Genomic DNA, 14,887 nt, shown 5'->3' with positions numbered 1-14,887 from the left:
CAACAGTTATTGCATGAAATGTGAAACTCTTGTTGCAGTTTTGCCTTTCATTTACACAACAACAGCATTTGGGGGCTTGAAAAGGCTAACTTTTGAAACTGGAGTGTAATCTTCAACCTCTTCTCTAACTGTAAACTAGCAATACACATATCCTGTGAGAACAGTGACCTCACTGCCACACTTTGAGCATGCACGTGGTGTTCTTCTATGGTGTCTCATTACAAAGTCACACCGCCTACAACTGGCCTGGCATGCATACTACAGCATTTTTCATTGCTAATCCATTGTCCATGCTAATCCATGTGAATGAGGATCAATCTCATAACGTTATCATATGAATGTGGATTTTCATTTTAAACACAAAGGAAAGATTATTCCGTTTTTAGTAGGGCTGTTCTCATACAGACGTGGCCTTAAAGTTAAATAACAAAATTCAAATATAATAAAAAAATAATGCTGTATTCACCATGAGAGAAAAGTGTATTGCAAGGTTGCCTGTATTGGCAGAAAAGTAAAGTGAAATGTTAATTATCAACATTCTTGTAACTTGCTATAAATTAGGGCTGGTTATCGTCAAGAACCTCACAATTCAATTCAATTTCGATTCTTTGGGTCACAATTTAATTCGATTTCGATTTGATTCGATATTGATCCAGTTGCTTTGATATCGATTCATTTTTGTGTGTTGATGTCAGAAATACCCAGGTAATTCATTCGAATAACTTCTGACATGTGTTCAATAAAGCTTGCATCATCTGTTAAGATTTAGAACAAAATGACACCCAAACGTTTTTTACTATTACTTTATTCTTGATTGAATAAAAATTAAAACTAAAATAAATTTAAAGTACAAAAAAATGCACATTTTTGCCTGAGCCACTAATAAGCATTTATTCAGGATTTGTAAACCTGCATTTGTGTGTGAGCCACAGCAACAGGTTTCAAAACATCTGTGTGGTGTTGGCTCAAATGGTTACGTAGGTTCGTCCTATTGTTGCAGTGTTTTAACACTGTCTCACGAGGTTCACACACGATGTAACTACTATCAACTTAGTGGATCCAAACGTCGTCTTTTAATGCTATCGGTGCTGATTTTAACACACCGATACCTCGCACCACTGTCGCCATTTTAATTAATAAACAACAGATATTTGGAAGTCAAGCAGGCCTCTGAACAACGTCAATCACACTCTGGCCGCACTCACACTGCCCCCACGGGAGCGGGGCTTCATTACAACGGAAATAATCGATTTCAGGATTTTATGAATTGATATTGAATTGGCAAAAAACATATTGCAATGCACTGATGAATCGATTTTTTTTACCCAGCCCTACTATGAATGTAAATTAGCAACATTAGCTTGTTATGTTCATAGAAATCCGAATTTGATTTGTGTTAAGTCTCCCTTAGAGAAGTATCTTTTTTTTAATTCCTTGCACATAAACATAATTTCTTGGAGATGGGGCTGCATATAGAGACCTGTCAGTTCAGCACATAAAGCCAGAATCAAATATCCGAACAACCACTGGATGGATTGCTCTAAAGCTTGGTGAATGCATTTTTTGGGGTTTCAGAAACACCATGTTTCCAGTTTTTGACCTAAGTTAGGCTGAACATGTCTGGACTTATCTTGTGCTAGACGATCGCAGGTAAACAATGAAATGGAGCTTTTCATCTACCTCTGGGTGAAACAGGTCTGTTTCATATAATGTTGGATGTCTGATTTAAGGTGAAAGGTTTTGCAGGCCAAAGGCACCTCAGGCAGCAACACATAATATATTGAGTATCACGGCACTTAAGTAATTGTTAGGTTCAGTCCAGCCTACATTTGATCTTTTTTACAAATCATTTCATGGAATCATTTTCTCCATATACTGGCCTTTTTGTCTAAACTGTGTCTTCCCAGATGATAGTTTTCCTGAAAGCAACAATTTGAGTGTTTGGATCTACTTCTTTCATATTATGTGAACCTTTTAATAACAAGAAATGGTTTTTAGGTAATAGCTATAATATGATGCCTTGGCCCACTGAAGCTGCATTTGGTTTAGCAATAAACACTGTCACGATGATTTTCACCATCACTGATGTCATTGTCTGAATGTCGTCATCATTGTCGCTATGTTGCCCGAGTCTCTGTGACGCTTGATCATCACCATTCAGCACCTAAAGGCACAGCAAACATCCACACAGTTTTATTCTATCCTTTTTTTAAAAGTCTGAGTATCAAACAAGAGTAACTAATACGTAAACAGTTTCAAGGTAAGCTTTTGTGGGGATCATTTTTAAGTCATCTCTTAATATTAGTTGTGCAAAAAAATCTGTTGGTGGGAATCAGTATGTTTCCCTTGTCGCGACCATTGTGGGTCTACTACTACGGAGCTCCCTTCCCTGCCACCCTATAGGCATCCTCATGCTCCTTACATATATACGTCAATACCAGCAGCAATTCAACCTGACACTGGTCTGTGGCGTAATAATCAGATGTGACAGGTTATGTCTGGCTGCCTTCTCAAGTGACGCGTATAATAACATCGCAACTGGTTCTGTCCGGAAGCATTCTCAGATGTTGCCATCCAGGGGTGCATCATGTAGACGCGAAAGGTGACTTTTGGCCTCGGAATCATACACTGGAAGCACTGTCAAAGCAGCGGCATTTAGTACAAAATGAGAACGGGCTGAGCAAACACAATGTGGGCTGCTCTTTTTGTGTTTAACTTTGACAGATAGCTTCAAGCATGTGTTTGCCGTAATAATAACATAGACATGACACTCACTGTCTACAGATGAACAGGTGCTGAAAGTGACAGGCTAAAACTTTGAATCCAAGAGGAATTCAAAGGGAGGCCGCATGGATGACAGCTGAATGATCATGTTAAAGACTATGAGTGATCATTCACACATATCACAGGAAAGTTCCTGGGCAGAAAGATATTGATGGAATTTGTTAGTATTTTTTAAGCATGCTCACTGTACAAAATCTGCCCATGTGTGATTAGAATAATGTAGTGTGGACCAGTGCCACATGCATTATGGAAAAGCTCTTGTATGACCTCTTTGTGACTTCTTCATTTTGTTTTTTTTAGCATTTGTTGTGTGTTTGACGATGATATTTTGTTGTGTCTTTGTCAGGCCAGAGCAGCCAGCGGCATAAAAGGACTGTTTCACAGAAACCCAAAGCAGGCCTCCCTGGACAGCCATGCTGCTGTGCAGCACAGCCGTAAGCACCCGTTCGGTGCCCACCTGCTGCGCCGCACTGCCAGCGCACCCACCAAAGGCCAGCCCAAAATCAAGAAGGGCTTCCCAGAGATCGCCATCGACACCAAAGACTACAGCTCAGAGGGCGCAAGTGAAGAGCGAGAGTCTGAGGACAGGGACAAGGCCTCTGCTGCCGCCTCTCTCAAGCCCACCCCACCTCAAACCCACAACAGGGAATCATTGGCATCCCACCAAGCCAAAGGCCCCTGGGACTGTCCTGACACCAATGGGGCTTTTCACCCTGAGGAGGGTAAAGGTAAGAGCCCTTTTTTTGCTCAGCGGAGACCCATGACTGAGCCTCTGAAACGGGCCAGTCGGCTCCGCTTTCATGACCCTCTGGACATGAAGCCAGGTGTGTTTGCCCGTGTCGCACTTAATAGCTCAGGCAGGGTGGGTATGTCCTCCAACTGTATCACATGTGTGATCGGCACTAAGGAGAGTCCAGAAGCTGACAGAAAGGGTCAGGGATGCAAGTCCAAAACAGCAGATGTGGAGAAACAGGAGAGAAGTAGCCTCAACTCCTCGACCAAGAGAAAAGTTCAGCCAGAGCCCACAGCCAAGCCCCAGCCCCTTGCTGCCCAGACAGAGTCCCAGCAGTCTCCTACCCTCCCCAAGTCATGCCCAGAGGCCCAGTCTCAGTACTCTCCCAAGCATCTCATCCAAGCACGTCCCTTTCCTCTGTCCAAAGCCAGGCAAACTCTGGGTGCCCAGCACATCCGACGTCAGCCTGCGGCACCACAGAGGAACGCTCGCTCTTGTAGCGTTCCCCGAAGATGCGCCTCTAACACGGTAACTCCAGTGCACAGCCTCACACCAGACTGCAGGTCCAACCTCCGCTGGCAGCAGGCAGCACCCCCCAACTATGGCACTGTTTGCGACTTAATGTTAGCCCCACTCACAAACACTAATGCAAATGAAAGTCTGTCTCTCAGTGACAGCAGCAGCTGTGACAGCTTCGGCAGTCTGAGCAGCTTGGAGTCGCCTCCTATGCTGCCTCCACGTTCTGTCCTCGACAGCCGCAAAAGGGCTGTGGGCACCCTGCAGCGTGAGATGAACGCCCTGTTTGCCCAGAAAATGGAAGAGTTGCGCCATAAGTCCCCCATGTTCTTCGCTGGTAAGATGGATATGATGCAGCTTTAGCAGTAAGCTGGTAGCTGCTGTGAGCTGTAGTGGTTGTAGAGGGCTTTTTATGTCCCATAGACTGTAGACCTCCAGTTAGCCCCCCTACGTCCCCAGACCATGACTGTTTGGTAGCTTAATCTTCCCTCTGCTGTGAACCTATGAGTCAGACACACCTTCTCATCCCACATCTCTGATAGTTTGTGGACAAATCCAAACTTCCTGGTATTTCTTCCCATGTAACCAATTAGAGTTCAATTTTAGATTTTCAATTTTCATTTTCCAAGTGTTGCTACTGATTCCTATTTCAATCAATTGATTCCAATTTTGGAATTTTTCCATTTATTTTCTATGTCATAAAATACTGTTTCTGACACTCCCTCCATGCATGACAGATGAGACATGTGGTAAGTTTTTAATCTAAAATTAAAAGAAGTAGTTTTGACTTAACATGCATAGAGTCTAAACAACACAGTTCCAGAAAACTCAAAGCACGTCCTCACATGACATGATCCTCCAGAGGTTGGGCCGCTTCAACAATGCAGTGCAACAATGGTTCAGACTTTTTGTACAGGCTATTTAATTTTGCACACAACTCTATTGCCAAAATAAATCTTGGCATTGTATGTTCCTGCAAACTGTGGATACGTTATGTTTCAATAATGCTGTAGTTAACATGTTATTCCCTTTATGCATAAAAAATCAAACTATCTTAAAATGCCAGCTTTTGGTGGCACAATCCCATCTGTCAACACAACTGCTTTTTGTGGCACCATCAAAGCCGGAAACACAGTGATGTTTCCTGTAAAAAAAAAAAACAATCACTTTTGGTGGCACAATCTCTTGTGGACACGCAGCAATGCTTGTGTAAAAAAACAGCCAATTCGTGGCACTATCCTGGCTGAAAACACAGTAATGTCTCTGTGAAAAACAAAGCTGTTTTTTGTGGCACTATTCCCAAAGGAAACACAGCAACAGGTCTCTAAAAACACCTACGTTTGGTGGCTAAAAGGTCTCTGGAAAGGCAGTGATTGCTCACTAATGGACAACATGTTTTGTTGTCTGTTGGTCAGAAACCAAATCAAGCAGGTGTCTCACCATCCACCCTCCCCTCCACCTCCAGATGACAAAGTCAGCTCATACACTATCATATGACACATGAAGCAAAACAATGTAACATATTTGTGGTTTTAAGCGTGTAATGACAACATTTTCTCTTGGTGACTGGGCTGAAGTGCAGCTTGTGAGCTGAAAAATGATACATATTTGTACAGTATGTTGGGTCTTATGCTAGCTAAGCTTTGCTTGTCATGCTAGTTATCAAGTTTGTGCTGTAAACGCCTCATTGGCTTGCACATAACAAAAGCATAAAATGAGTAAAGCTTTGAGCTAAACTATAACTTTATTCTCAAATTAAAGTCCTGATTTATGAAATAGTCCTTATTTAGTTATATAATATGTAGTTGAAGATTTAATGGCACAGTTCAAATGTATGAAAGCTGATTGTGTTTAGGATGTTCACTGCATTATTGTGCTGCACTGTCCTGAAAACTGATTCGGATATGTTTTCTCTTTTATATATATAAACCTGCAACTTGCAACAAATTTAATCCAATCCACCATCACGAGCTCCAGCCTGTAACAGGCTAAAGTATAGTGATGTCCACAAGTTTAGCAGTTTATATTCAGTTCAAGTCTTCACATGGACAGTATTTTAGTGATTTACAACAACTGGGTGAGCACTGGAAGTCAAAAGTCTCAGCTGTGCTGCGTTCAAGGGAAAAGCCCTCTTCCTCCTTCAGGAAGGTCCAGTTCCTGCTCAACACCAGCTGCTCTCCCCAAACCCACCTCCCGTTCAGCCTCTCTCAATCCGACATGTGTTGACCATCAGTGTTTTACTTTCAGAATGAGCCTAGTGGGGAAAATCTAGTACATTTGGAAGTTGGCTAACTTTTCTGGCGACATTATGATAGCTGACGTGTGCTGACAACTTCTGGGTGATATCATTCCAGCAGATATTAAGTCATAAGATAAACCTTTTCTCTGCAGTGTGAAACAAATACTGTGATGTCTGTTATGTCGATTTGGAGATCACTCTGCGATAAGATGCTTTCTCTTTCCTGTAAACTGTTTCCTTGCCTCAATTTTCCCTCTTCTTTCCAGTTTTGCTAAACTCCTTTTATTTCCCTCTCTGTCCCTTTTGCACGCTCTCTCTGTCACTAGTGCAGAATTGAGGGGATGACCAGAGCCAGGTAAACCGCTGAACGCATGCAACCTTTCAAAACGTCCTGTGCACCTTCACCTTCACTTCACTTCACTCATCAGTCTCTCTGTCTCACCAGCCTGCTTCTCTCATGACCCAAATGTCTCACCTGGGGGATGGGGGGTGGGGTGCAGGTCCAGACAGGTACACTCACTGTGGGTGAGAGGAAAACACAATTCATCAAACTGAGCTATGTATAGAATCAATCGCCTTGCACTGTGTGGTGGCCCCTACAATATTTTTATGTGTCATAAGAGGTCATTTTGGTTCATTGCGTCATAAGTCTTTTTTTTTTCATGAGGACATTGTCCTCTCGCTGTTAATTGCTGAGATCTGGAAACACAGTGATGTCACTAAAAGGATGTCTTATAGGTCAAGAAATGCACGTCCTGACAGGTTTTAAAACACATTTTTTAAGAAAAAAATAAGCAACTTCCAATTGGTCTGTTATCAACATCTGTCACAATTTACAGACTCATCTCCTGATAGTCAAACTTGTAAGTTTGATGAGATCAAAGTGTGTTTAGTGAATTTGGGGGCAGAAATTAGAAATATTCATGTTAAAAAATTACTTTTTTTATTAATAAAATTGAAAGAAAGGGTTTGAAGTTTACTTCCTGCTACGCCTTTTCAGACGTGAAATACTTTTGTATTTGTTTGTATATTTGTTTACTGAATATGTCCCATGGACAATCTGGTGTTGTTTTTTGTGTTTATATTTCATTTTGCTCTCATATTTAATTCAGCATGTTCAAAATAAAGATCTAACTAACTAACTAGTTAGGCTTTAATTGTTCATGAAGTTTAATAAATTCATGAAGTTCTGAAAATAAGACTGAAGATGAAATAAAGTGGAATCATCTTTTAAAGTCTGAGCAGGAAATATCCTGATCTAAAGAACAATAGTTTGGCTAAATCATTTTAATTCAGGTCCACATTGGGTCTTTTTTACAGTCCTGTCACAGCCTTCACTGGCAAACAAAGATGGACAACTGAGCCAATTCCAATCGCTGATGAGCAATGAGATGTAGTCGAAAGCTCGTGCAAAGGCCAGTAGCCTTGACTGAATCTATTTTGTCAAGTTTTGAGCAATGGAAGTGGCTTCATCACTTTAACTCCAAATTTAAATCTATTTGAGATTGTATATTCACGTCCGTTTTTAACATAAGTGGAGATCCACCATTCACACCTCTTTAACAAACAGCTAAACACGTGTGTGGCAGTGTTTTCCTCATGAACCAGCACTAACCCAAATAAACGTAGCCCTCTGCTGTTTTTTGTTTGTTTTTCTTTTTTTCTTTATTCATTTATTTTAATTTATGTTTTGCTAAAGGTTCAGTCCTGATTTTGGGAGACATTCACCCACATCAAGCTTAGTTTCTTAAAATATATATCCGTACATAGTTTCAATGCTTTAATCTAGCGAAGTGCTAAATAAATGCCCTGAGTGGCACTATCACCACCTTTGGTTTCATAGATGCAGTTGGTACTTATGGGATCACCCATGTTCGAGCACATTATCAAAAGAAACAGGCGAATGGCTCTGAGTAATGTTAGCGCTGCTGTACTGTCTCCAAGCATGTATGAAATGTACTGCAACATATGCTAGTTTATTACATGATATCATTCATGGCTTTAGGGTACTGATATTATGTTAAGTTTAGTTAATCACATACATAGCAAATGTAAAAATGTCTCTGTGTGAGTTTAAAAATGGCGTTTTCCAGCATTCACATGCTGGAGGAAAGACTGTTTTCCATTTTGCCAACTTCGCAGTCACCACGCCCCATGACTGTGACCAGACACCAACTGTATCTAGAGGACAAATGCCTTAACATTAAATTGCACCAAAAAACAGTGGCAAAAAACTGTGCAAAATGATATTTATTTGCATCCTTTTTATAGCATTTTTGGAAGAGGACATTTTTGTCTGTTAGGAGGACGAGAGGAACTATTATTTTAAAATTAGCATGAAGTATGTAGAAACTAATACATTTTCTGTGGGGTTTTTTGTTTTGTGTTTTTTTTTGTTTGTTTTTTGTTGGAGAGGGTTACATTGGCATTTAAATTGGCATTTAAAGGATTAAAATTACTGAGTAATTTGTAATAATGACCAGGACTGAAGTTAGTTTAAAGATTTAACTCCAAAAATGTGGAAAATTATATTAATTTATATCCTTTTTATAGCAGTTTAGGGAGTGGTGATTTTTGTCTATTAGGGGAAGGACAGGAGCTATTTTTAAAAATCTTATTATGCACAAACAATAAAAATGCACCATAATCAACTTTATCACCTCCCATCCCACAAAAATCCGATCAACACTTAGTATTTGAAAAATAATTTTTTGCCTGTGTTTAAAAAACAGTGGCATTTTGTAAAGACATTGGCATTTAAAGGGTTAGAAATTCTAAAAATTAATGAACATTTTCTATTTATGATTAGAACAGATGTTGATTAAAAGATTGAAACCTCAAAAAAAGGAAAACAATATTATTACATAGTAGTTTTTAAGACAATTTAAGGAAGAAGACATTTTTGTCCTCTAGGAGGCAGAATTGAGCTTGTTGAGGACCTGAGGGTTAATTCTATCAGTATCAGCAGTAGCCTCGCACGTCAAAACTAGCTCACCAAAGACCTGCCAACTTAATTCAGCCTGATGTGAATTGGTCACATCTAGTAGAAAGCAGCTTAAACAGGTCAGGATTCAAGCTGATAAGTGCATCCCTATTTTCTTAACGTTTATCACTATTACAGCCAAAAGGCTTCCAGTGACCAAAAAGGACATTGATGATAGTGATACATGTCTTTTTTGTCTGTCTTTCCACAGACTGTTCCACAGTGCAGAGACCAACTCCTCTTCCGCTACACTCTGACGACGCCGGACACACACGTGTCATCCGTTCTGTCTCCACTCCAGAAGACAGCCTGTCTTCACTTCACTCCTCATCTCCACCACTGTGCTCACCACCAACAGCAATAAACACAGACTCCCCATTGGCCGTTCCTTTAACCGGGGCGGTACACAGTCCTGTCAAGGTGAGCGGAGACCCTGCAAAACTGCGTCCCTTCTCCAGAACCACGTCTCTCCCTCCGACTAACCCAGCTGAGAAATCTGTACCATCACGCTGTAGTGAAGACATCCAGACCAACATTCACTCATCCATGGAGCAAACACCAGACCAGAGGGAAAGACAAAAAACTCTGACAGAAAAGAAAAATGATGCAGCAGAGTTTAAGTCTAAGCCCAGAGAGGAGCCTGCTCCTGCAGCAGTGTCCTCCGGAGCCCCTGCAGCTCAGCAGACCACAGCCAGGAGAGCACTTTTCACCAATCTGCCATCACACGCACCAGTGAGAAGAACAAAAAGTGAGGGCCATGTTCGGGCAGCTGTAGCCTCAGCTGGGCAGGCCCAGTCAGCAGTCCCAGAGGTCTGCACCGACGCTACCATGAACGACCGCCTCTGGAGCAAGCTGGAGCCGGGCAGCCACCGAGACAGCATGTCCTCCTCCTCTAGCATCTCTTCCAGCGACACCGTCATCGACCTGTCCCTGCCCAACCTGGCCAGGAAGAGCCTCAGCAGCCTGCCTGCCACCATCAGCACCTGCGACCCTCACTGGCTCAACTACCGCCACTCTGCACTCGTCTCCTGTGATCCGCTGAGAGTCAGCAAGAGCAAGTCCAACCCCAATCTGCAGCAAAGTGAGTCCCCCAATGACGAACTGAAGCCTCGCCCCCTGCAGCCTCCCCAGGAAGCATCTGTGGACTCGCCCAGCAGGCTGACTCAAAGGAGGCACACCTGGAGCCGCCTCTACATGGAAGGCCTCAAGCAGTCATCAAGCAGCAGGTCATCCTCTGTGGCCACAACCCCAACAGCTGCAGCCTCCATGTCCAAAAGCCTCGGGGATCTGACCTCTGATGACATCTCCTGTAACTTTGACAGTAAGTACCACAGCATCAGCCGCAGCTTCATTGTCCGGCCAACCAGGGAGCAGCTCAGCAGAGGTAGCCTGCACAAGTCTCGGCCAACCAGCGACCTCACAGAACAACTGCGGAAGCTGACTGACGTGGAGCCTCTGACCCCCAGCGACTTTGTCCCGGAGAACAGAGCCAAAGAGCCGCAGGAGTGTGTCGATGAGAGCCTGGTGCGCAGGACCTCCTCCAGGAGCCAAAGCAGGGTGCGCTACATTGCAAACAGGGCTAAGAAGGCCCAGGAGAGGCAGAAGCTCCAGAGCCTGGTCCAGGGCCGGAGTGCAAGCTTCAGCCTGACTGGTAGCTCTGGCAGCGGAAGCACTGGTAGTCCCATTGAGGAGCGGGGGAACCCTGAAGGCGCGTGTTGCGTGGCCCAGAGTCCCTGCACCAGCCTGGACCTGCTGAGTCAGCTCGCCCCCCTAGGAGCCCCCTCTCCCAGACAGTCCCAGCCCTCCCCAGACCCTGAAAACAGTGAAGTCTTTTTCATGCTCAAACTCTAAGAACCGGCTGACTTGGAGCTGAGCGTGAGAGACACAGCTAGACACTCTTTTGGAATACAGTCCTCAAGTAGAACTCTTTTTTTTTTTTTTTTTTTTTTGTAGAAAAAGTTGCGTATCTTGCAAACTATCTCATAGATTACTTCAGCATCTCCCAGAGACCTGTGCTCTACCGAATTATAATCCACGAACAGTCAAATCTCCATCTTGGGTTTGTGCAAGATCCATTTTTTAACATTCAGAAAACATTGGGTAGAAGCTGCTGGACAGCAGTTCTTCTAAGAGCAATCGCAGCTCCGCCATCAGTTTGCACCAAATGTTAGATATTGCCAGAATGAATTTAGTGAACGATACCTGGAGTTTTTCTATAGCTGTTTATGTTGATGATCTTAGGTCATGCTTGACTTTTTTTTTACTTTCCATGAGCATACAGTAGCAATAGATCACCAAGAGGAAAGGATAGTAGTCCTTTTAAATCTGAGCAAAATGGTTTGATTTCTTTCAAAAACATGGAGAGAAGGCAGTGAACAGCTTAACAACACATGGCCCTAAAACTTGGAAGAAATTATTGAAAAGTAAGAAGAAAATTACCTGAAAATAAGCAAAAAACATTTTAAAAAAAACCAAAAAAAAAAACCCATAAACAAACGAAAATGTTTTAATGTTTTAATTTTAAAAACTTAGAATATGTGTATTATTTTTTTCTGTAACAGAATTTTAAATATACAACTATAATGATTATGAATATAGTTTTCTGGAAATTTTTTCTTGTTTTTGCTAATTTTCTAATTTTTCCCCATTTTTAAAACTAATTTTTAAGTCATTTTCTTCATCCCCATTTTACTAATTTCTTGCAATTTGTGGGACATTTCATGTCAAGTTGGTCATTGCCTTTTATCCCTGTGTTCTGAAAGAAATTAAACCAATGTCACTCACTTTCAAAGGGTTAAATAGCTTGTGAAGAGCGTCTGAAGGCAGGACAAGAATACTGATGTCGAACTAGGTTTTTAAAGGGTTAATTGACCGATTATGTTTATTTAAATTTAATGGTACACTTTAACTGGAAATTAGATACTTCATGTCATGGCGTTAATATCAGCCCATCCATCCATAGCAATATTTAGAAAACGATGGCATGGTGTCATGTTGATTTTTGTTTGCGAGTTTGATGCTAAGGCTTGTCTCATGTCTGTGCTTAAAAATTGGAATTGTTATTACACACAGGATGAAATCTTAAATTTTAGTATTCTTTGTGTAGTGGTTCCGTTGTAATTTGACCAAACTGCCAATATTTTGCTGACCTTCCCGGTTTTTGGCATGTCACAGCACTGAGATCACATACTTTAAAGCCGTGGTAGACTCCACGCCGGGTTTAGCCCTTTTTTTAGTTGACTGCATGTCTTTTATGCACTGTAATGTTTATCCTAAGGCTCTGCTTTATTTTATTAAGACTTTTTATATGATTTATTAATGTTCCAAACTCATTTTTTCAGATCATGTGACGGCGGTCACAAGAGCATCACATCTGAAACCGTGTGTCCTCATCGGTCCATGGTACTAATACAAGATGAAACCGATCTGTATCAAAGCACGTGTATTTGTCGACCTGCTGTATTGTTTGCACTGCAGTGCCAGTTGTTTGTGCAAAACTTTAGGGATGATATTTAATGCAAACTGTGTAATTATGACCTGAATAAATCTCAAATTAATATTATTGAGCATTCACAGCTCATTTACTTCATTTACACTCCATCTACCAACAGCTGTGTTAGTTCAGAGACAAAGACGAGTCATTAAGAAAGCAGTGAAAGTGAGTCTTACACAAGCTGACATGTAAAAGCCTTTGGCCTTGGTTTTGGCAGCGTCTGCACGCTGCTCTAATTTGGACTCTGCTTGGGTCTATTTACCAGCTGTCACCTCTCTCAACCTCACTGGCTAAAAAAAAAAAAAAAAAGAATAGACCCCCTGCAGAATGGGAGAATGTTCCAGAACAAAGACCTGAGGCTGCACAAGACACGACCAACTCAACCAGTCTTTAAAGAGAAGAAAAAAAAACTTTTCATCGTCACTTGCCATCCCAGAGTCAGATTTGTATTTGAAGTTTTGTTATCAATTCAGTTCAGTCTTAGTGAGTTTCCAGAGTGGCTTTGCTCTTTTGAAAAAGAATATTTCACCCGCAAAATGACCATTTATGAATCAATTAGTCATGCCATGTTACCTTTAACTAATGAGGACAGCTGTTTTTCTTGCATGCCTCATTATTTATTGATTTACTGATTGTAGAATACCAAGCGGCAATCTTTGCGGCAGGAAAATGAACTCCGATACTAAGGTCTCTTAGTGGAACCACAAGTGTTTGGGAAGTGCTGAGCATATTACTGGATAATTGAGACTTTGATTGTTCTGCATGAGTAGTGTGCGAGTTTGTAACTGATATTTTGCTGTTGTTGAACCACAGACTACAAAAAATAGATATAGCTATTGTAGTTTTTCCCCACTGGTTTCTGGACTCCTGTTCTGAAGCCTTGAGTTTGGCATTTTGGCCATTGTCATCTTGGTTTTTTGGAGCTAGAAGGTGCTGCCCTTAAGCATGCATAACTTTAAGCCTTAATAAAATTGAAATATGTGAGTTATATAAAAATGTATCCCCTGTAATGTTGTGAATGTTGAAATCAGCTGTAGAAACCAAAACCTTTGTAACAGGCTGTAAACATGTTTATTTAGCTGTAAAGTTGAATGTTTTAACATGGACAATAACAATATTGGGATTGACTGTTTTGGAGCCAGGCTTAGGTGGCCGTTAGAGGAACTGTAGTTTTTGGCACTAAATCTTTTTCGGAGGCTGCTGCTTGTGATAAATGTGGTCTCCAATCAATCAACACTATTTTTGGTAGAGGCATACAACAGTCATTTTGTGGGTGAAGTACTTTTTTGAAAACATGTTTAGTTTTTATTAGTTTCACTTTTGGTTATTCTCTATGATAATATGGGGGTTATTTGGCAACTGACAGTGACACAGTTTAATGGAGCTATGGTTATAGCCCGATTAGGCCATTTATTTGGAATACTGTCCTTGACCCAGTGTAAAAAAAACACCAGGGGAGAATCCATTTATTGACAGAAGTATGTCTGACTCCTTCAGAGCAGGTGGCGATATGCTCCCTTTCAGTTAGTTGCTATTGGACCTTCTTCTGGTTCACCTACGATGTCACATACCAAACAAGGGTTAAACTCCTTTAGCTCACACAAAATAAAGTCTCATGTGTCCAAAAATGTATGATCCCATGTTGCCTCTTCGGGCTGTGCCCGGCCGGGCGCCATGGGTAAAGGCCCAGCCACCATGTGCTCGCCATCGAGCCCCATCCCCAGGCCTGGCTCCGGGGGGGTGGGGGGGGGGGCGTCCCGGTGACCCGTGTCTGGGCGAGGGAAACTTTGAACCATTTGTGTTTTTCTTCATGGATTATGGAATAAAATCCAGTCATTCTTTGGCAGGTTTTTTAAATCCCCCAAAATATTACAAATATTCAGTGTTTGCTTTGGATGAATTGAAACTGTTTTGCAACAACATGAACGCTCTGGGATCTCCTGCAACCTAATCTAATAATAACAGCAGTAAGGCAGTCATGCATACGTTTGGAGGAAGCTAATTAAAATGTGTTGGTATCAGCTTCCTCTGACAGCCCCTCTAAGTCTTTCTCAGGACACTGATTTGTCAGTCAAAGGTTTGTCTATTGTCTGCTCCGTGGTTTCCAAAGCTGATGGCCACCTCTGGCGAGCTGTCAGA

The 14,887-nt window shown here is 41.8% G+C and overlaps 1 protein-coding gene across 1 annotated transcript in view; it reads left to right on the top strand.

Annotated features, from left to right (window-relative positions):
- Positions 1–12,817, top strand: part of plch2a (phospholipase C, eta 2a) — a 97,387-nt gene extending 84,570 nt beyond the window's left edge. The window contains exons 21-22 of the mRNA XM_088082664.1: positions 3,131–3,512; positions 9,467–12,817. Coding sequence (XP_087938790.1) covers positions 3,131–3,512; positions 9,467–11,106 — 2,022 coding nt within the window. The 3' untranslated portion in view covers positions 11,107–12,817. The remainder of the gene's footprint in view (positions 1–3,130; positions 3,513–9,466) is intronic.
- The last annotated feature ends 2,070 nt before the right edge of the window (positions 12,818–14,887 follow it).

The sequence above is a fragment of the Plectropomus leopardus genome, chromosome 9, assembly GCF_026936395.1.
Source record: "Plectropomus leopardus strain MGB_pleo_1.0 chromosome 9, ASM2693639v1, whole genome shotgun sequence".
Classification (NCBI taxonomy): Eukaryota; Metazoa; Chordata; class Actinopteri; order Perciformes; family Serranidae; genus Plectropomus; species Plectropomus leopardus.
This window is presented reverse-complemented; position numbering and strand designations above follow the sequence as displayed.